This window comes from Calonectris borealis, chromosome 3 (assembly GCF_964195595.1).
Source record: "Calonectris borealis chromosome 3, bCalBor7.hap1.2, whole genome shotgun sequence".
NCBI classification, from domain to species: Eukaryota; Metazoa; Chordata; class Aves; order Procellariiformes; family Procellariidae; genus Calonectris; species Calonectris borealis.
In genome coordinates this window covers 98,107,452-98,130,580 of record NC_134314.1, presented here as the reverse complement: position 1 = coordinate 98,130,580, position 23,129 = coordinate 98,107,452, and the positions used below count along the sequence as shown (strand labels likewise).

The following is a 23,129-nucleotide window of genomic DNA, read 5'->3' as shown; positions in this document are numbered from 1 at the left end:
GTACCATGCATGCTGTTAGCAATCATCAGACCTGTGCTCAAGCCTGAGATACCATCACAGAGCTGACACCATGATTTATTTGGATACCTGCTCTTATTCTCCTCCTACCCTGGGAACTGGCTCACGATGACAGTACTTAGAAGTACCCCCATACTAATACCACTCACATTAAATGTCAGCCTAGTTACTCAGCCTGCTCCATCTCATACTATGTGGTCAGAACTGTCCCAGTATGACATTAGCATTCGAAATATGTTTCTCAGTTATCACCAATCCTCCTCCAAAATAAGATAGTTATTACTTCAAAGAGAAAAAAACAGTTCTCACGCCATCAAGACTACATTTCTTCTTTTTTTTTTTAAATACACATCTGAATTTTGGGATAGTGCTTTCCTCTTTATGACTAACTTTACTGAACACTAATAATATGTCTGTCGATATAAATATATAGATGAGTCCCTTCTCCCAGGACATTACCATATAAATCAAGGTCAGATGATTCAGTTAAAAGCCCAAGTTGTTCCTGGCACAGCTCTACTTCTGTAAATGGAGCACTTTACTTATTTACACTTGCTGACTTTTTTTTTTTCTCGAAAAGTACAATTACAGTAAGAGCAATGGAAGCACAACAGTGCTTCTTAGTCTGGTGGGTGGAAGTTGATAATTCAGGACACATATAAAGAGCAATTTGGGAGATGACGCTTGGGTGTTTTAGAGAAGCAAGGGAAAAAAGAAGGCATGAAAATCCTTACAGGACAAAGATACAAAAGAAGAAACAAGTCAAATACATGGACTGAATAAAGAAAGGAAGCTAACAAATAGCTTTAAATGGCAATTGCTCCCAAAAAACAAAGCAAATTAATATCACTAAGACTGAACTCCCTTATGGAAAAGCTCTAGGAACAAAGAACAATAGATGACTCAGAGAGGAGCAAAAGAGCAAAGAAATATTAACTGAACATAGACACTCTTGATGTGAAAGGCAGTCTCTGTCTTCAATCTGCATTTGTGTGTATTGCATGGGGAGGAAGCCAACATTGCACCATCCCAGGGCACGCATCCCCTTGGCAGAGTGTAACCCTGCTAACACCCTGTCTCTCAGCTCCCTTCACATTCTCTCAGCAAGTTAGACAAGTTCTAGAGAACATTTCCCTTTTGGGGATTTGCACTTACTGAAAAACTTAACAAGCAACACAAGAATATCCATCCAGCCTTCCCAGCTGGCTCCAGGTCTTCATACTTAGTCCTTAATATAACTCCTGCTGAGGTTTTCTACCAGCACAACTCATCTTCAGTCTGCCTCCTCCTCCCTGAAGGCAAATACTTAGAGTTTCTCTGTCAGCTAAAATCTCTAGAGAAACTGCCTAAGCACACCCTTTTTCCAAGAAGCAACTCCCAGAGTTTCCCCTTCAACACTTCTCTGAGGCATCTAACAACTATTCTTCTAACGTTAACTGGGAGGTCTCTAGCTGGAAAGGGCTTGGCCCCATTCTCCAGCTTCTCTGCTGCTGCTCCAAGCAGCCATCTCTTCAAACGGCAACATCATGCAATAGCAGGAAGGGGAAGAGGGGAAGGTCATATCACAGCCTATACAGCACAACTCAGGAACAATGCTGACCATCATAACACAGTCAAGCCTCCTTTACCCCCCAGTTTTAAAGACAAGACTATAAAGAACGACAGTCTTATATAATGAAGAAGAAAAGTGCTGTATCACCCTAAAGTGACCTACTGTATTTGTCATTCTTGCTGCCAGATAAACTACTCTGGCAACATAATAACGGCAAAGAAAACGTATCATTCTGACATAAGGCTTGGCAAAGCAGTCTGGAGTGAGTCCAGGAATGGCCAATGGCTTTGAACAGCCAGATGTAACAGCATGAAGAGATTGGGCTATACAGGCAAAGACATAACAAACTTCAGGGAAGTATCTATTACCAATACAGTTACAAATATTCGTAGTATTGGGACATGGAGCACACGCCATACTGAATAGTCCCATGCTCTGTGTCTCCAGTTAAATAGCAATTAGACCGCTCTGGGGTGGATATGTAACTGGACAGGAACAGCCTATAGAAGACTTTTCTCCTTTACTGAGATTTCTGCAAAAACATTCTACATTCAAAAGGGTATGTCTGGGGCTCTCTGTGTGCATGTGTGAATAGTATGCCTAATTACAGCCTATATTGTCTACATAATATATTATCAGTTTCCAGAACCAGGCAACAGCATCACTAGATGTGGGAAGTTCATAAACTTACTCTTAGACACAATTTACCCTCCTTCGTCCCCCTCCAATGGAGAAGCTAAAGGAGCAGTATCTCATCTAGAGCACAAAAAGGAAATGGAAACCCAGAAAAACCAGTCTCGGTGAGAGAGCAGAGAACATCTGCTGCAGCCCTGGGTTGCATAGCCACCAACACACTAGGTGAACAGGATATTCGGTGTTTGCAGACAAGTTGAACATGAGTCAGCAATGCGCCTTAATGGGGGATGAGGGTCAACAGCATACTAGCTGCATTAGCAGAAGTGTAGACAGCAGGTCAAGGGAAGTGCTTATTCTCTCTGTTCAGCACTTTTGAGATGACAACTGGAGATTGTACTCAGCCTGAGCTCCCCAGTACACAAAAGACACTGTCAAACTGAAGGAAGTCAAGCAGAGGTATCCTAAGATGACTAGGGGACTGCAATACATGTATGAGAGACCTGGGTTTGTTCAGCCTACAGAAGAAAAGTCTATGGGGGGATCTACCTGCTGTATTACCTACCTAATGGGCAGTGGTAAAAAAGACCGAGCCAGATCCTTCTCAGAGGCACACAGGGAAAGGCTGAGAGGCAATGAGCACAGGTCACAGCCAGGGAAACTCTGATCAGATACTAGCAAAACTTCTTCACAGTGAGAATGATCCGGCACTGGAGCTGTTGCCCAGAGAGGACAAATGACCCTTGTGAACATGGGCTCAGAGTCACTTTCAGGTGGGAAGAGCAATTTCCAGCCCCTTATGTGGGGAAGCATTTAACTGAGCTGAGCTTTAACACTCTATGAAGAGAGTTACCTTCAGCCCACGAATTAATAACAGCTTGTTTCTGTGTGTGCCAGTGGCTCCATGCTGACTGGCTGCTTCACTTGCAGTGCTTGCTGCAGGGACTCTGGGAGCTGCACTGCTGGCTCAGGACGTGGGAGGATGTGGGTTGCTGATGTGTGAATGAGAGGGAGAGAGAGGTGTGAGATTTGAGGGTGGTGCAGGTTCGCATACTGAGCTGAGATGCCAGTTTGTAGGAGTGAAGAAATACAGTAGAAGGCTATAAAAGAGGGCTGTCTTTTTCTGTGTATATGCATTTTCTCACATGGAAGGAGTCAAACATACCCAGAAACTCAGTGTCTCGTAAGTCAGATTTGAAAATCTCATGTTTTTCAAACACCTACCATGAAGAAAGGGGAAGAAGAAAGTACATTTATGTTATTGTGAAAATCAGAGAACTCAAAGATTATTTTGTAAATATTAGAAAAATGTCGTTATCAATAGTACTGTGGCCACCAATGATGTGCACTTCCTTTTATGTAAATCATGGTATTCCCCAGAAATCAACTAACTGGTAATGAGAATAAATCTTTTCCACCCATAACGGTTCTTGATTTTAGCGCCAGTTTGGTGATAAATTCCAGTTCAAACCATAGACATATGATGTGTTAGCATTATAGTTGAGTTTTCACAAAGTAGAGATGAGGTTAAATACATACCAGAACAAGGAGATATAATAGCTAGTAGTATATGATCAGCAGGTTCTATGCTGGCAGTTGTAACAGGAGATAAAAAAGAAAATGGAAGGGAAGAGATTTGAAGCAGAGTCATAGCTGTTCCACACACAGTATCTGAAGGAAGTTGAAATTTGAAATAGAAAAGAAGTGATGCTCAGAAGGAAATACCTATCAAAGAGAAAAGAACCTGTGCCGGCTCTTAAGAATGGATGATGGGTTCTCTATTAGCTCAGATAAGCTTGCTGCTACAGTGTCAGAGGCCTTTCAGTCTTTATCTGTATAGTCTGATATTTTCCAAAACAGGGGAAAAAGCAATGTGACTAGGTCATTGGATTTATCTGTAGGTAACCCGTTAGGATAATGTATGGAAAAATATGTCTTAAATGAACATTTGCCAAAGCTGATTAGAGAGCTTTCGCTGCCAAACAATCTGGAAGACCTGAACATCTTTGAAGCATGAAGATCACAGAACATTATATACAGCTGGCAAGGATGTGGTGGGATTCAGAAACAAAAACCAAAAGATAACCAAATGTAAAAGGTATTTGGGGAGGAAATGGAGGAGGTATGTCAATAGTCAGTGCACAAATTAGTAAGCAAGGATGGGAAAAGGAAGGTTGGGCAGGACGCAGAAAGAAGTATCATACCCAGCTCAGTTGTTAAATGCTTCTGCATTTTCCTAATGTCTCCTTCCTTCAGAAAGTCCTCTTCAGAAATCCTCTTAGCCTGTTTTAAATCAGATTGGGGAACATTCCAGTAGTGCAAACGTATTCACGGACAATGCCAAAACACCCCTTCTTGGGAAGCTCAAGTAAATGAGGTAGGTTATTAAAGTATGATGAGTTCTGCTCTGAAGAAGGAAGGTTAAAAGTTCAGAAGAAAAAGAAATTAAAACTGAAAAACTATATTCAGACTGCTGAGAATAATTCACTTGACAGATGATGTCAGTGTTTTTACCTGCCTCCTAAGGAAAGCTAGCTCACCAAAGTGATCACCTGACATGGACTGTTCAAGGCCTTATACCATCAGGTCCTCACGTCCTCATTCCCAGTTGCCTGACAGAGCATCCAAACTCTAACTGCTGTTGACATGGGCCTATTATGTATTTTGTCTATTTTGTGCAAAACAGAGCCATAAGGGTTGCTTCCCTCTTCGACGATCCTAATATCTACTAGTCCAGCAATAGACTGCTCACTTGGAGACATGTGAAGATCTAGATTTGTATCTGCACTCCAAATCAGATGAGGGATTCAAACAAATCCAAACTCTACATTTCAATTTTCTGAAAAATGTCACAGCTTGAAGCCCTCATCTCCAGCAAATGTGAATCCTAAGGGGAGAGCGAAAAGCTACCTCTGAAGAAACACAAGACAAAGTCTATTCCTTCCTTAGCATTTCCAGATGGCTATCTTGAAGTATCAGGATACCGATCAGCAACTTTTAGATTCCACTGAGTTACTGTTGAATGCTATAGTTCCTAAGTCCCTCTCTGGGTTTTGTCCTTCATATATGTGCATCAAAAATTCAGGGGACAGGTTTCTAAAAGTATCGGGGCACCTAATGACATCTCCATGACCATGTGAAAGTTTAGTCAGTATAATTTTTCAAGAGCAAATAACCAGCTTAGGTGTTTGGCACTCATTAGCTAAAAATATAGAGGTGCCAAAGTAATTAACTGGGTATTTGCATCAGTACAGCTAAAGACAACAAAAACCATGGATCATGTAGAGCTAATAGGCAAGATTAAGAAGAAATACTATTAACTCAGTGTTTAACAGATGAAGATCTGACACAAAGCTCTCAGAATTCAATTGATTTTTGTGGGTTGTTAGGGTTGGCCTTATGTTGTCCAAGTTGAAGAGAAAGTCTGTGGAGGCCTGGGCAATGAAACCAGAACAACTGAGTCTATTCTGTTTTTTAGCCACAAGATCATCTAATGAGATCCACGACTGAGCTGACACTTCAATTTTAAAAAAGTTAAAAAAACCCCAAACAATACCACTGCTGTATTTAGCAACCCTATGTAATTTACTGTCAGTCAAAAATGTAACACATGGTGGAGAGGCAAATAAGATTTATTTTTAAATCTTTTGAGAATGATTCAGTTACAGTAGGTCATTCCCCCCACAAAAGGCTACATTCTTCTTTCGCCATAGTGAATTCTGTAGAAACTTCTTTGAAATGCTTTCATGCAATTTATCAGATTCTCTGCTGCCCTTTTTTTTTCAGGTAGTGAAGGTTATTGGGCAATTTCTTGCTCTTCCAAAACAGTATTGCATGACTTTCATATGTATACACTTTGAGAAATCCTATCTAGGCTTTCTTTTATCATTGCTCATGACATTTTCATACGAATAGTTCTTAGCACCATTGTTAAAAATGGGAGATGTCTGCATCCCCTTGTTTTTCTTTGTATTTGTCACATGAAGTCAATTGAAACTACCTCTTTCCAACTGGAATTTTCCTTGCTTGGACTCAATCCACCAGTGAAGCATTTGGACATTCTAAAAAGCATTGCCAATGTTTTTTGAATACTGAGGTATTTTTCCACAAAGATTGATACACACTACTTTGAAGAAGAGTCAGCAGGTCAAAGCCTGGTCCAGCGACCACTGAAGTAAAGAGAAAGGTTTCCACCAAAAGCAGTGTATTTTGGCAGAGATTCACTTAAGTAATTGTCCTAATTTTGTCCATATTACACAAGCTCTGTCCTACTAGTTCAGCTGATGTCTACGAGGATGTCACCAATTCTGGTAAGATTTCACATTCTCGTTCTGGCATAGCTCTAATGTAGGTGATGGATCAATGGGACATTCCCTGGAAACACTGTTTTCCATCTGAGTCCTGAAAACAGACTCTTTGTCCGCTTGGGACAGCAGTCATCTACACTGAGCATCTAGCACCTGTTGCGTAGAGTGTGCAAACCAACGTCATCCAAACTGAGTGGGTAGCAGCAAGCCCACGTTTGTTTCTGTCTGCTGTTCCGGACACCTCCCACGCACAGGCTTTTCTAGTACCTGCTTCTTATAATAAACTGACAGTATAAATGATCTCTTCCTTTTAATTTCATTTGATTCCATTAAGTCTGGCCTACAGCCTTCACCTATGGATAGAAGGGTTGGCCTATTTTGCCCTGCAATGGTTCCTTCGCCTTTTGTTTCATTCTCAAATATGCCAGATGCTGTAATTTATACTTCCTTAGGTTTCTTCCTCAACAGTGATTACTTCAGTGCACGCATGGCAGGCTCTGCATTTAGAGATTACAGTGATGCAGCGTCACAGGAGATACACTTCCAGAAACATTATGGGAATGTTCCAAAAATGTCTTCCACTGTGCGATCCTCCGAACGACTCCACTGTCATTGGGACCTAACCAGCTTTACAGACTCAAGGCCTTTCAGTACCATGCTTTTTGCTAGCACAGATTAATTACATAGAAACCTAAGTTTTGGTGTTTTTATTTTTGCATCCCCCAGCTATATGGAATACATACGTTCTGTATCATGTGAGTCTTGCTGATACTGGTAATGTTAATGTTTTAGAATGGGACATGCTTCCTTACATGCTATCTCAGTTTATTTGTGCCTTACTATAGTACTTCTTCTGCATCCATTAAAAGAATTCCACATACTTTGTCACTGTTTGATAAAAATATGACAGTATCACTGTTGCTGAGATTCTATCCCTTGTATACACACTCTGTATCTTGTGTTTTTCTGCCTACTTGTCAAGTGTATTTGTGAAACAGTGAAAACCATATCGCACTTCATATTTTCCATATTTTCTCATGTGCATGACATTCCTGCTGCTGTGCATGAGGCAACTCACATCCACTGTAAGCCTTCTGTCTCTATGTCCTTACATGATTTTTATCTTATAATGATGGATATGGCTAGCACCTACCAGTTGTTTCCTTATACCTTACTTCATGGTAAGTCTGATTGCTCATTTATATGCACGTTTCTATTATATGTACATTGTGATGGTGCTACTGAGTACTTTCATCTGCTTTTCTGAAATGGCTTTGACACTATCTTTGTTCCTCTCAATTTTTTTTTCTGTATTTCTTTTGGACATCCATTAAGTTATCCAACAACAACTACATCTGTCAAAGTCCAAGCTTTTATAGCTTTTCCTGTGGAAAACAACAGGCTTTGAGTAGTCTGAGCACCCTCATCAGTTCTTTCAATCTGCTTCTGTGCGCTTACCAGTGTAGACTCATGCTCTTCCAGGACTTCTTTTTGCCCAATGTCTATTACAAAAGAAAATTGCCTGCCTGTCAGATATTTTCCTGCCTCAGTTCCTGTGAAGATCAGTTCTCATAATTACTTCCTCTTTGTTCAGTTCTCAAAGTCTGTTTCGCTTCATAATCTGCAAAAGGGAGCACAGCTCATCTTTTCTTCTTTTGACGTTCTCTGTTCTCTTGATTAAAACTGTTCATAAGAAATGGAGACTCTAGGATGGAGCAAATAACCAGATATTTCAAAAGTACATTTGTGCTTAGCTGTTCAGTTCACAGGGAGGAGAGAAACAGCATGAAGGAATCAACATCTTAGAAACACTTCGTGAAACTCACTTAAAAATATTCACCATCTATCTAACTGTGACAACAATTCAGTGTTTGCTGCAGGTCTGTTATTTTAATCTGACTAAGACTCAAACTTCTTCCCATTTTCCCTTCTCCCTCCTTCTCCTCTCAGCGATGACAGCATCACCTTCCTACTCACTAAGCATAAGCAGGGCACCGTCTTTCCTCATCCCCCCTCCCAGATTGCCTTATATCTTGGCTCTTCTTAAATCTTATCACTCCTTCCTCCACAGCTTTGCAAAGACCATCATGTTTTGCCTGAGAGACTGCCAAACTGTTTATCGATGGGCTGATAATCTTGTTGCTTGACTACTGTCACCTCCACTTTTCCAGCTCTGTTGCTTCCAGTCCTTTTGCCACTCATATCTATGCCAAACCCTTGCCTTTTGCTTATGTCTCCAGCTCCACCTTGCTTTCTTTTTACCATCTTACTACTTTAAACATAAGCTTCTTTCTTAAGGCTTTGAAGACTGCTACAAAGTAACATCACTATGATAATTAGATCTTCTTTGATACAAAAATTACAATGCCAGTCCAAGTTATTCTGCTAACGAACACCTCTGTGAATAACTTTCCTGATCTCTCATGATTGGTATGTCACATGATATGAAAATATCTATCAGAACCCAGGAAAACTTCACCAGCACATTCTTCAACTTTGTTCTTAAGTCTTTTCTCCTCCAGGTCTTCTGGCTAATCATGAGTATTTTTGGGGGTGAACTAAGACCACTCTGTAGCACACAGAATCACATGGATCTCCTCCACCACAGAAGCCAGGAAAAAGGAGGCAGGCAGGAGAGAAAATAGGAAAGATGGCTTAGTAATCACAGCTTTAAACCAGGTCTTAGGTAAACTGCATCCTGACCTGGCTTGACCCCAGACTGCTTATATTGGGGAAACTCAATGTCATCCAATTTTTCAGGCTGGAGAGACAAAGGGCTCCGCAACCCTGCGGGGACAACCTTGGTGCAGCAGGCGGGCGGTGAGGGCAGCACAATGGCCAGTGAGGTCAGCACGGCCACTCCCTGCACCTGGCGCTGGGCTTGGACGCAGGGCGCTGTGCTGACCTCAGACAGGCTTCACGGAGTTCTCTGCAGGGAGAATGAGAGGCTTGAGAGAGAGAGGCTACTATTTATGAGCCCAGCATTAGTTTCTCTGATTTTGTATCTAACTTCTCAATGGTAGGAGTAATACTGTCTAGTTTCATGTTTACTCTTTTTTATGTAGATTTTGAACTACGACAGAATTTAACACCTGTGACATGGAGAGTTTACCTTTTCTGTTTGATCTTTTTTAAATGAAAGCTCTTGTCCAGGTTTCCTGCACTTACTTGCTAAATAAACAGATCTTGAGACAACATCCATCAGCTTGCCTCAGCTGACATCATTTTGAAAGGGCACAGAATTGCAAGTTTACACACAATGATAAAAGTACCCAACAGTCCTTTCTTTAAAACTTTATACGCAGCTCTAACTAGATACCTCCAGTTATAGTCAGTGTGAAATTGTTCTCTTCTGAAAACAATGAGAAAGACTTTAAAGGTTTAGTCATGAGGATACAGGGCCTGGAAGACAGAAGAAGGTCCAAAGCAGAAGAGTCCATGTGATATAACAGGACTCAGAAGCGAGATAAACTTCAAAAAATGAGCTTTTTTTCTGCTTATAACACAAGTGACCCTCGATTTGAGAAAAGGAAGGTAAACATGCCATAGTCATCCTGCCAGACATTTGTACCATCACTTAGAGCCCAGTCCCATATTGCTGGTTTGGCATTTGGCACAGATGACAGGGGAAGACATTTCAAGCAAGGGAAGAGACAAGAGCCTCTTAAATTGATAATTAAGTTTGTGAAAATAATAGTCAATAAACTGGTTAACATTGACAAGCTCTACTCCATGCAGCTTAGAGATGCTAAAATATTCAGAAAAATGCAAAAAACACAATGTAAGTATGTAAGTATGTAAAATACATGGTAACTCCAGTTAAAAAATGCTGTAGCATTAATAAGCTAAAATTTTCTTATATTGAGAAGGTAGACATATTAATGAGTCTGGTTTCTATATGGCTGGTTCCTGCTGTACCAGGATTGTAAAGGGAAGGCTTTGGGTTAAATCTGCACCTTGCATAACACGATTCACTAGATTTATACTGATGACAAATTTGACTTTTATCTCATTCTCAGTTCCATTCACTGTGACCCATCTGCCTTTTCCATCCTGATGTCAGGAATCTGGGTCTTCAGTTTAGTTATCTGCCTTTTCCCTCTAGCCCAGCAGAGCTGGAGGAAGCTTCCTCTTACGTGTCACAATCTTCAGCTCTGAGATTTGACTAATGGAAGCAAGTCCTTTTTCCCTTCCTCGCCCAAAACTGTCACTCTTTCCAGATGCCTGCTGGCTTATCAGTGTCCTCCAAAAGGCAGCTTCACTACACAAAAATCTTCTGTATTTTCCTTTCCAACTAACTTGCTGTGCGATACCTTGAAGATACTGCCATACCCTCTGCAAGGAGGTGAGGCCCACAGCCCATTCTCTCCTACACTTCCTCTGGAGTGTTTACATACAGCCACTCATCTGTCCAGTTACTTGCTGTAACACTTCCTCTGGAGTGTTTACATACAGCCACTCATCTGTCCAGTTACTTGCTGTAACTGCCTGCCTGGAGTGTATAGCCCCAAATTTCTTTGGTTGGAGGGGAATATAAGCAAGACACAGCTGAGGTCGGAACCTATATTACAGAGGTCACATTTTTTTCTGAGGCAAGGGAACACTCATTCAGTCAGCTCAAAAATACCCTGTGACTGAATAAATTCTGAAGAAACTGAAGAGGAGATTAGAGGACCAAATCCCAGGCAAGGGAAAACAAGCAGTTGTGATGGTTAATAGACACAAGGACAGCTCATAAGAAAAGAATAATGAGACATGGAGCATGATGTAAAAGAAACAGGCCAGATGGCAGTACAGCTGTGGAGAAACTCAGCTAGCTCTGAAATGAGTTTTCAGTTATTCAGACTGCTGACTGCAGTTCCAAGCCACTGACTGCAAAAAAAGCTCTGCCTGTCTCAAGAAAGTGGCAGTTTGTTAACAATTACCCAATTGAGAGCAAAGTGGAGCAGGTGATGCTAAGAAATCTACTACGGCACGTCTGATGAAGAGCCGTACAAGAATGTCCATGGCCTCTCTTTCTTCCAGTAGCACAGATTTAGAGATACTTTAGAAAGTAGAGTTATAACTTAAACCTTAAGTAACAGAACAGCTAATAACTTACTCTGTACAGGATTATCCAGTTGACATCAGTTCCAGAAAGTCTTCTGAGGTCATGCAATACTTCCGTGGATAACTCAGTACAAAAATAGGAACATGAATCCATAAAGTAGTGTTATGAAATAGTTTGAATATGTAGTAGTATGGCACTTCTGTGATATCATGTATTTCATGAACACTTGTAGTCTATTCAATTCTTATATGAATCAGAATAATTCTTCAGGGACACCAGAGCTCTCATGTTAGATTCCTAGCTCTCATGCTAGATTTTAAAGCAGCTACTAGTTACCTAATATACAGCATGATGCTGTTCTTACAATAGTTAAATGGAGCAGCATTTCAATCTTGGAGCAGTGTGCTGAATGGAAGTGCCAGAAGTCCTTTTGGGTGACTGGGCTATGAACCAAGAACCAGTCTCCAAAGGAGTAAAAAATGAGTAGCAGCAATGACCTCAAGAGACTTCACATGCAAGTTCCTAGAAACTGTATATTATTTGACTTGTCATCTGGGATTTAAAGAAAAATTCTGCAGCTGATATAAAAATGTCCAGAATATTGCTGTTCCTGCCTATGCTACTAGAGCAGAAAAATAACTTCAAGCATAAGAAAGGCAGAATTCAGTGCCAGAATATTCAGACATTCAGAGAAATTTTAGTGTACACCATAAAACACTAGCTGAATGGTTTGCCTAACTAAGCAATGCCATCACTCTGCAATTCATCAGCACTGTCCCATGCAGTTCTAGTGGTTTTCAGTGGATCATGACAAATGTCAGTGCCAAGTGCTTGTCCTTGAAATATTAATGGCTGGATCAGGCTGTAATTCAGATGGGAGGTCAACTGTCCACCCTGTATGAGCAGTGCTGGGGAAGGCAGAAAGAATACATTGGATTTCCCCACCTGATTAAATCCTCTGCTGTATATAATCTATTTTTGCTGGTTTTCCTACACCCTGTTGAAACATTACAAGACACCTATGTGCCCCAAGATCAGATTGCTTTGGTTTTCTACTGCTTCATCATCACGCTCCTTACCTACATAGGAAAATGACTGCTGTTCTTTTTCATTGAGAAGCATCAGTTGTTTGTTATTGTACTGCTCTTTTATATCTAATTAAAAATCTCTGGAATTATTTGCTTGCTATTAGTTCTTCCTCTCCCATATCAGCCTTCACTGAAATTGCTGACCGTAATCCACAATGTTCAGATGTAAGGATGAAAGGCACTTTATGAGAAGGATTAGCCATGTGATATGAGCCATTGTTGTTTTTTTTCTGGTACTTCACTTCTGGAGAACTCATCCTGCCTCCTGATGCCCTACCAGCCCTGTAAACTATTTCACTGATAATAAACTGTTTCCTTTATAAAAAAACAGCATTTAACTAATTGAGTATGGTATAAGAATGGATGAAGCAAATATGTACTACAACAGCTTCTTGGGAGCTGTCTTCATTGCTATGTGCAATGCCATCCTAAATATCCCAAGCAAGAGGATGTGACTTTACCATGGGAGGTTATTCTAGAATATAACAGGTATTGCCAGGAACATCTGACATTGTACCTTTCTCTCTCCATACTTCCATGCTTTTGTTTCCAGGTATTAGTCTTAATGTAAACCACCACCAAGGAAAGAGAAGACCATTACTTTTAACAAATAATGGCACAATCTTGTGCTGTGCTCACTTTAGACAGTGCTGACCAGTTAGACTCTAGATTAAAGAGATTTCTGTCAGACTCCTTGATTCTAGATGATTGCTAAGCAGCAAAAAAAACCCCACCAAACAATCCCTAAGCAAAACAAGCAGACAAAGAGAAATTAACAGAAGATCAGGGGAGCAAATAATAGATCAGGGAAGAAAATATTAGGAAAGATCTGTTTAAAGGAAGACTGAAGTTCCCAGGTAAAGCCCTAATGCACTGCTGGGATCAACAGAGCATGATAAGAGGTTATTCTGGGAGCCAAACCAGTTCACTGAGACACTCTTCATTATTTTTATACTGATTAGAGCCAACTGAAGGGTATAAAAGGGATTACATGGCACGGCTGCCTACAATAGCCAAGCACAAAACTAAGGAAGTCAGTTCTAGTCTAGTCTTTCAAATTCAGCCTGTACTAGACAAAAGTCCCTCTGTGAGCCTAGAAACCATTTAGAAAGAGAATATTCTTACTTCTCTCCAGTCATAAATCATACTGCTCATTTTTAAAAGTTATCTATGAGCCTCAGCTTGGCACCGCTGTAAAGCTATTTAGACTATGCAAGCTTAGACTTTGACTCAAAATGAGCAAACAAAAAGAAGAAATGTATATCAAAACCTCATTCCCCACTTCCAAACTCGATTTGATAAATAGAACCAGCCATAAATCCTGAGAATGTTCTTGTCTGGTTCTTTTTTATTAAACTTTATCACCCATGCAAGTCTGGGTTATCAGCTAGACACACACACTAATAAAGAGGAAGAACTCTTACAGCAGCTAGAATGTGAATTAGGAAAGTTATGCTTGATTTAGGGTTTGATGCAGAAGAAACAGATTTCACATCTGCATTACTGGCTGGATGCTTTTGCAGCTAGATTGGCATTCTTGACTTCAGGAAGAAGAAAGTTACTGCCATGCTGCAATTCCAGTCCGCTAATTTGCTACTGCAAGGTGAAACCTAGATACCCACTGTTCAAGTGTATCATCCCTTTGCACCTTCAACTGTCTCTGTCACTCCCCTTGTGAGAGTGTGACTTCTAAGATCTCTACAATCTCTCTCTCTTTCCACCTCCTTCATGACTTTCTGGCCCATCCAGCTGTTCACTGTCTACTAAAATCTCTCTCTCCTGGGGATAAGTGAAGAGAAAGATAAATATTTCATAATCTGCAGATCTCTTAAAATCCTAGAAGAAAGAGGAATGATAGGCATGGTTTCCTTGACAGACTCTGGTCTCTGCCCACAAAACCCAAACAGATTTGCTTTATTGAGAGAACAACCCCGATTTCAATAGAAGGCCATAAAGAAGATTCCTCACTCTGGGAAGATCTGGGTCCTGAAAGGATTTCTTGCCAGGCATAAGAAGTAACTCTAGCTGATCTAGAGGACTGTGGATGGCAGTGAAAGAGCTCTGCCACTAGTTAGAGAGTGAAGAAATGCTGCCAGTTGTTGGTATGGCCTATGGCCTTATCTCCATCTTAGTCCTTTTTATGAACGTATTGTCACACAGACTTCTCACGGAACAATGCCACTGATAAGGGTTTGTCTTATCATCTCGCTGAAAAAATTATGTTCTTACACAGAAACTGTGATCAGAGCTATCCTGTGGAAAGTTTCATGCATGCATATGCTTCTCAGTGTAGACAATAACCACATTATTATCTACAATTATAAACAGCTACCATTTTTTTGCAGTCCAGTCCTATGACTTCTCACTAAGTTGCAGCTGAAACACAGCTTATGGTGAAATAAAGGATAGGCATCTTGTACTAAGCAGCATGCAGCAGCAAGGATTCTTAGCTATTTTCAAGACTACAAACTTCTGGGAACACAGTAGAGTGAAGACACTGACAAAAGCCTAAACATTTTGCCATAATAGAAAGCCACATTTGTTTCTGGACAAATACCCGCCTGTTACCAAACAAATACCTTGGCTATTAGAAGAACTTCTTGTATGGTGAGATGTATGGAGACTACTTCCTTTCTCTGTGCAGAGATTGAGAGGACCTGACCATACTTAAACCAACAGATTTATGTAAGCACCTTGGCAACTCAGAGGCAAGAAGAACATTAACTGTTAGAAAACTAAAGTCAGAACATGTGAAAAACATGCAGAAAAACCAATTTAATCTCTCCAAACAGGTCTTCCTGGAGTCCCTTATCAACATGCCCTAAAGCACTGGTGAACTGTGACAGTTTTATAATTGTTTTCAAACACAGAACATTGTCCAGCCGTTTAGACTGAGCTCTGAGATGACTATTTGCACAATATTAATCCATTAAAGGCTAAACTTAGATGCTGCAATAAACAGCAGTTGCGGGACCAGGGTTAGGCACAGGTCATTCTATGCCTTCCTATATTCTTCAAATCTTAGGGGCAGAAAGGATCCAGTCTGGTCTCTGGCATGATTCAGAGCTGCCAGATCTGCCTAAAATTAGACCCTGCTTCACTGAGCCAGTGGCCTTTGTGGAACTGTCTCTTGTTCTACTTCCTTACTTTAAGGGACATCACCTTTGTGGATGAATAAGGGTTAATTATGTCCCCTCAATAGAGCACTTTTTTTTAGGGAATGCTGTTAAATATCCAACTTTTATAGCTGCAGAATGATGGCAGCTGAAGCAGACGCAAGAGTCAGGTCCTACACATGTTATTAAGGATTCCTTTCAGGACAGGAAACCCGCTTGCTACTCCTCCATTGTTAATTTGCTTTCCTGGGCGATGAAATAAGCCAAATGGCAGGTGCTGGCATGTGTAGTGGAAGTGTGTGTAGTAACAGGAAAAGTGGATGAAAGCTGCTACAATAAAGGAGAGAAGAAATTAAAAGAAGGAGCAGCGCCATGTGGACAGGAAAGAATTAAGCAGCAGATTTAGGGTGACAGGCATGATGATGCTATAAGAAAAAAGGAAACGACATCCTGTTCAGCATACATAAATTATGCATAATCATAAAATGAGGATTGAAACAGCCTTCATTAGAATGCCTATGAGGCGAAGCAATCCCTATGGGATATAAGGATAACAAAGCAGGAAAAATAACTGGCAATCATTTTTAAATACTTTTCACCGTTTCAAGTAAAATGATTTTGTATTTTCCAGATGCCACTTTTTTGAGAACTTACTTGGTATAAGGAGAGACAAGTATGTGTGCATAAAACCCATGTAACGGCTAGTTACTAAATGCATCTGATACAAAATCCATTTTGGAACGGGCTTTACTCTGTTCAGAATGGCTCTCTGCGTTCAGTGGAGTACAGGACCTTCTGGGTGAAAATCAGCTGTTCTGCTGTGAAAATTCTGTGCGTTTTCTAAGAATATTGGTAATAGTAAGCAGAGTCTTTTCAGCCACGAATCCCGGTGAAATGTAAAGACCCGTTTTTCGTCATCCCGGGGGCTGTGGGGGTCGTTGGACAGAGCAGCCAAGCCCCGGACTGGGGGCTGGGGGGCAGAGCCGAGGCATCTCACACGTGCAGGCACTACACCGAAAGCAGATGGGGAAGGCGGAAGGTGCAGGCAGCCGGGGCGAAAGAGGGGGGCAGTCAGCGGCACACAGAGCCTGATTTAATCACGCGGGCTGCCTGCGCCCGCAGTCCCGGCCGGCCGCCCCCCAGGCGCCGCCGGGGGCGGGGGGGAGCGGGCGCTGCGAGGACGCCCTGCCCAGCCGACGTGACCCGCGCGGCGGCGCGGCGCCGCGGGCGGCCCCGCTACGTGCGGCCGCGGCCGCCGCTTCCTGGGGCCACCGCACCGCCCCCCGGCCTACGTGAGCGCCGGCAGCCGCCCGGGCTGCGCCGCCGCGGGGCAGCTGTTAGCCGGCCCGAGGGGCCCCGGCCGCAAGGCGCCCGCCTCCCCGCCCGTGCCTTCGCCTCGCTTCCTGGGGCTGCCGGGAGGAAGCGAGGGGAGGAGGGAGGCAGCGAGACCGGCCGCGGGTGGGGGCGGCGGCGTGGGGCCGGTCCGAGGTATCGTTAGCGGCTCTGGCACAAGCAGTCAGACCCCGCGGACGAAATCTGCCTGTGGTGTAAAGTTGGGATGTGCTATCTGTAGGCAAGGCGATTGGCGTCACGCAGGAAGAAATGATGGCCTGCGGAAACGAGGTAATAGAAATGGGATGAGTCCAAGTCCATATGTTTAGGGATGAATAATCACAGTTTATGCTATAAACTGGGGCATCGTCAATTTGGAAGCAACTGAGAAGGAAGGATCCAGGCTATGAGCTGCCAGTGATGCAGCTGTGAAAAAAGGAAATGTGATCCTAGGTATTTCCAGTACGACACACCACAGTAGAATTGCATTCAGGAGAGCATAGCTGAGACGCTACATGCAGTTCTGGTTCAGTCATGCAATTCCGGTCACTCACATTCAAATACAGGTGAACTGGGACTAGCATACCTGCTAAGAAGACTTAAAAGGGAGATAAAGAGAATAGACAACCTGTAAACCTTTGCGAAACAAAGACAGAGCAGATACGATCTCTTTGCATAAATACCTTACCCAATACCTCTTGGGTGACTTAAGCCTGAGAAGGGACAAGAACTATGTAAGCTGAAAGTGAAGTGTTTGCACAAAAGCAATCAAGGTGTAAATGGGTCGCAAAAATGTTTTGGTTGGAAATCAGGAGATTTTTTTTTCCTGTAGAGTGATAGCCTGCAACAGCCTTTCTATGGAAGTAGGAGGGGGAAGAATACTGAATACTTGGCTAGCTAGAGCTCTATCAGTTCATGACAAATTATATATATATTTGCAATAGCAGGGGAACTGGACTTGAGCAGGGCGTCCTTTCCAGTCTTCTCTTCTTAAATGGCACAGGAGTGTCTAGATACCACAGTGATAAATCGTGCAAATAAGTAAATACATAAATAGTAATGACATTTCTAATGTACTTATCCAGGGACCTCCAATGGCTATGCCAATGTGAATGCCAGATACATATCTATCACTCAGGAAAAAGCTAGGCAGGTATTATTAGCTTCATGTTGAGCTGGGAAGACTGAAGTACAGAGAGGTTGAGTATCTGGCATGAGTCTGTTCCAAAGGTTTTATTTGCAGTGACCGCAAAGCTCCATTGGGCTGAACTAGCAGCACACAGAAGCTCTGGAGTGCAAACACCCATGTAGAAAGCTTTCCTAGAGCAACAAGTAAGAGGTCTATACCTGCCTGCTTTAAGAACTCTCTGCCGCTTAAGATTGGATGAGGGCCCAGTCAAAGTTTCTTGGGAGTGGCCTATGTTGTACTGTAATACAGTATTCTTTATATCCTGGGGATAATAGAAAATAACCAGAAGCAGCTATGTCAATTAGACCAGCCTTGAAGTGGCTCTATCTTTCACTTGAGGACATCACAATAATGGAAGAGTTCTCCCTGAGTGAAAGAACAGTGTGACTGAAAAATAGGCCATGTAAATAAGTGGCAGAATTGAAAGAAAACCACAATAACCCTAAATTCTCTTCTAACCACAGTGAATGCAAGTCTTCATTTACATTCAACCAGCCAAAATGAAAAAGCCTATTACCTTGCATCAGCCCTTGTTCACTGGCCCATACTTCCCAGATATTTGTCTGTGCTCTCAGCACAAGCCTGTAAATATAGACAGTCTAGTGAAAAAACAGACACTTTCCTTTGCTAAACTTGGCCCAGAAAAAAACCTGGCAAAACTCAGTGACAGGCTTTTAAGAATTTATCAAAGGAAAAGTGTTGATCTACCTGTGTAAGCACATACCTCATAACAAAGGTCAGCTCTCAGAATGCTCATCTGCAGTAAAGAAAAAGATGAAGTCTGTCCCTGCTCTCACACGATCCTTTCTGTTCCACACCCCAACCCTATGGTCTCAGGCAAAGCTAAGACACCTACAAATCTTCTCACCTAGAAACCATCACTCTCCCATTATATCTGAGTTCTGGGTTGAAAACATTTGCATACAGCAAATAATACATCTGTCTATAATGGGTTCTCTGTTCTCTTCACTTTTCCCCTGCAGGTTATTTTTCTGTTCCTTAAATACACAGCTTCTTCCCTTAAGCATTAGAAGAGCCCAGCAGAGCCCTAGTACCTTAACCTTCTAGCACTTCTGATACCTGCAGCATTCCACTTAGTGGTAAGCTGAACCAGACCTTCTTCTATGATGCTGGGTAAACCTTGGGAGTTTCTTTCATTGATTTGCTACAAGGTTTGCACAAGTGAGTTCCTTTGTGTCGGTTTCCCCGCTGGAAAAATAATAGTTCAGTTTAGTCTTATGATGTTTGAGTGCCTCTTGAGTCACGAAAGGCTGTCAGTCTACCAGAGAGAAAAGAATTCCCATGGAATGGCATCTGATTACATGCAGTTTTGTTACAGGTGAGTTATTGGACAGCTTCATCTCATAATTTTTGATACTGTCTATTCTTGTTTCTACAAACAAATCTCCACACTTCAATCCTTTACCTGGGAAATGAAATGGAAGAAATGAAAAAAATGAAAGCAACCTGTTTTCTACAGCAGACATCAACATGGCTTTTCTTTGCTATCCTTTTCCTTTCTGTGAGGCATTCATCTCATTGACACAGCACATATGGCAGAAAAAAATTCTGGGCTGAACTCTGTGGTCATTTACACCTTTGCTAGCAACCACCAAGTGAAATGGTTGCGTAAATCTCCTCCTTGGACCTTTATAAATGATGCCAGATGCAAAGCACTGGAGCATCGTATATTGTGTTCTTTCTCACATATTCTAGGCTTCACATTTTGGCACATACAGTATAATTTCCCCATATTTCTAGGCAGTAGTCATGTTTGTATTTAGGCCTGCATCGAACAATTCCATAAGCTCATGTGAGGCCAAAGCTTGTCTTAAATAACCAAGAATGACAGGTAGGAAAATCCATTTATTTGGAATTTATGAATGTTGGATAAGGTTATAAATTTGCTGTATCATGGAAAGGTTAAGGTTATAGTGAATCAGCAATTTGCTACCACAGCTGGTGTCATATAACTCCCTGAAAAGGGGAAAAAATCTAAGTGAGTCACTGACATTAATAGTCTTCCATTTAAATAGGACTGTCTTGGAAGAAATGTATGGCTGCCCTTGCACCCAGTGGTCTGTAAGAGTTGGGGGTGTGTCATGGAAAAATCCCAGCAAAAAAGAAGGAACAAAGAGCAGGAAGTGGCTTTTAAAAACACAGATGTTAAGAGTTCAGGGGACTCAAAAGAGCATCCTTTGACAGAGGGAAGTCTTCTGACCATTGTATTGGGAGAAGTAAAAGGTAACTTGTTCTGGGAGAATGAGACAGGGTTTGGAGCATACACAGATGCCTGTGGCAGACTCCCTCTTGGGAGGGAAAGGGGCAGGAGAGAAAAATACGAAGCCACGCAGATTCTTCATGTCACAAAGTGTGGTGTACGATAGCACAGAGCCTCACATATACATGCACAGAATCCTTTATTGTTACAATACTGGAGCCTTTATCATAAGGAGGCAGTCCCACTATCTCTCTCCCCTTTGCCTCTCTCCCTCTTCACCCGATTCATCTCCCTTATATACTAAGAAAACCAATCTCTCTTCCCTCCAGCAATGATCACATGTCTGCTCACAATTCCCTTCACCTGTTTTGGCTCTTAAATCAGCTGGGGCTCATTAGGCCACCTCTTCTGCTTTATTCAATTCTTCTTTGGCTTCCACACCTACCACCTCAGGGTGACTGCAAGCAGCATCCCTAGCTGAGAGCTTTTTCATTTTGATGTTTACAGTTTCCTTACAGAAGGGACAACTAAGCCAGGTGTTCAGGTCTTTTCTCAGGCATATGTACGCGTCTGCTAGTTCTCAGCGCACAGGCCAAAGTCCTATCTTATCTTGGCCGAAACTCCCGATTCCACAATTCTTCTCTACAACAAAGGAAGTAGGAGTGTGAAAAAGATGGGGCACAGGAATACGGCTCTTAGGGAGAGATGCAAGAACTCTGAAGGTCTGCAGTGAAATCTTTTCACAGAAACTAAAATACATGTCTCTCCCTCATCAGTAGATGAGTTTCTTGGGGTTTTACCCAAGAAATCTGAAAAGTTTTGGTTTGCTATTGTAATTTTTGGAGCTTGCTTTCTTCTGCCTTCCAGTTTCCTGTATGTTCAGTCTCACTGTATTAGGATGACTGTTCTAAATTACCCAGTCTTGGCCAACAACCCCACTTGCAAAGTACTCTCCAAGCAGTGTAACATTAGGGATAAGGTACAGTCATCACAACGTGTCTTTGAGTACTCACCTACTCTGGCTGCATTTCCCTACAGAAAGCAGAATAAGTGCTGGTCTGTGATATGAACCCAGACAGCAACGTAAAATGGTAATAGGGAAAGGAGCTTCTTCACATCAATCTCTTTCAGCTGGTGATTTCCTGGTGTGGTGAGTGTGCACTGAAGCAAAACAGAGGACAGTTTAGGAGACTGTTTCTTCAGTGTTGCCATGGAGTTGGAATGACCATAGCTACACCCTTCAGCAGTGGCAGCTTCAGTTTTATCTTCACCTCATGAAGAAAACTGAGCCCCAGTGTAGCCAGTATTGGTGACTGGGGAAGGCAACTTTGCTTGCAGAGAGCAAGCAGAATGGGTAGACGGCCCTGCTCTGGCTCTCCTGGGCAAGCCTCAGCCCCAGTGAAGACTCACCAAGCATCATCTCAGGTTTTCAGTGTCAACACTGGGGACTGGCAGGCAGCTCAGTGTCCTGTTCTCTGACTAGTGGCAACAGGAAGGAAGGAGAGGCACTACCTGAAAGAGTGGTTAGCTACTCAGTTTTTATCGACTGGCAGGACTGTACCCTCCGTCAGTGGTCAGAGGGATCAAAGCAGCTCAAAGCTTTAAGGGAAAGATGGTATTAGAGACTTATACAAATGTCTTGGGCGGGCAGGGGACCCAAAACAACAAAACCAACCAAAAAGTGGTGCAGCTGTGCTTGGTTTTTTATTATCTCCAGACTGGGCATTAGATTTTAAGAGAAACCACAGGAACTGAGCCACCAAATAAAATTGCTCATAAATGTAAATTAAAGCACATTTAATCACAGGTGCAAATTGTGCTTTTTAACTGTTCAGAGAGTACAGTTTAGGTTGTATTGATGTCTAAGCATTTCTTGTGTAAGAGCAGTAAGGTCCCTAGATGTCTGAATAAATAAGGCGTATTTGCCAATAATGACAGACACAAAAATTGAAGCCACAGGTTCTAAATGATCACATAATGTTTTCAGACATGTGAGGGCCATGCTAAACCACGATTTAAAATAGGCAATAGCTAATTTTTAAGGATCTTGCCTCTTGGTGACATTAGTCAGTCCTGAGCCATTGACTCACTCAGACTCTCTATCTAAATAGCGAGAAGCTTAGGTGCTTTCTCTTTTCAGCTATGAAATGTAAACATTTTTATGAAGGCAGAATTTGTGGTTAACATGCTACATGCTTAAAAATACCTTAAAGGTCTCATGACTTAGCTGAAAGTAGCTGACAGGAAGCACAGGAAAACAGCTGCTCATCAAAAGACATTAAAAACCTATCTCTACACCAAAGTTATGTTTCTCTATACAGGTTATTCAGCCATGTCTTCCATCTCTTAGACACTATATCCTAATCCATAGGCAATAGGTGATTCTAGGATGGGAGCTTCTCCTTCTGGAGCCAATTCTATTTTGAATCAAAAAGTAAATATGGCATTGAGAAAGGCAGCAAGAGTCTGGCCTTACAGCTAGCTGATGAGAGTGATCTTCAAGGGTGTCTGAGACTCATGTTTGAACCTCTGGCCTTCTGGACTCAGGATGTAATTTTGAACAAGGCTCTTTTGTAAGCCAGGTGAGTACTTTAGCTATCATGCTTAGACTTACCAGATCCAT

At 42.0% G+C, this 23,129-nt stretch overlaps 1 protein-coding gene across 1 annotated transcript in view; it reads right to left on the bottom strand.

The window, feature by feature from the left end:
• TMEM247 (transmembrane protein 247) overlaps positions 1-23,129 on the bottom strand; it is a 57,760-nt gene that overhangs the window by 8,631 nt on the left and 26,000 nt on the right. The window contains exon 2 of the mRNA XM_075147925.1: positions 3,369-3,423. Within this exon, the coding sequence (XP_075004026.1) occupies positions 3,369-3,423 (55 nt within the window). The remainder of the gene's footprint in view (positions 1-3,368; positions 3,424-23,129) is intronic.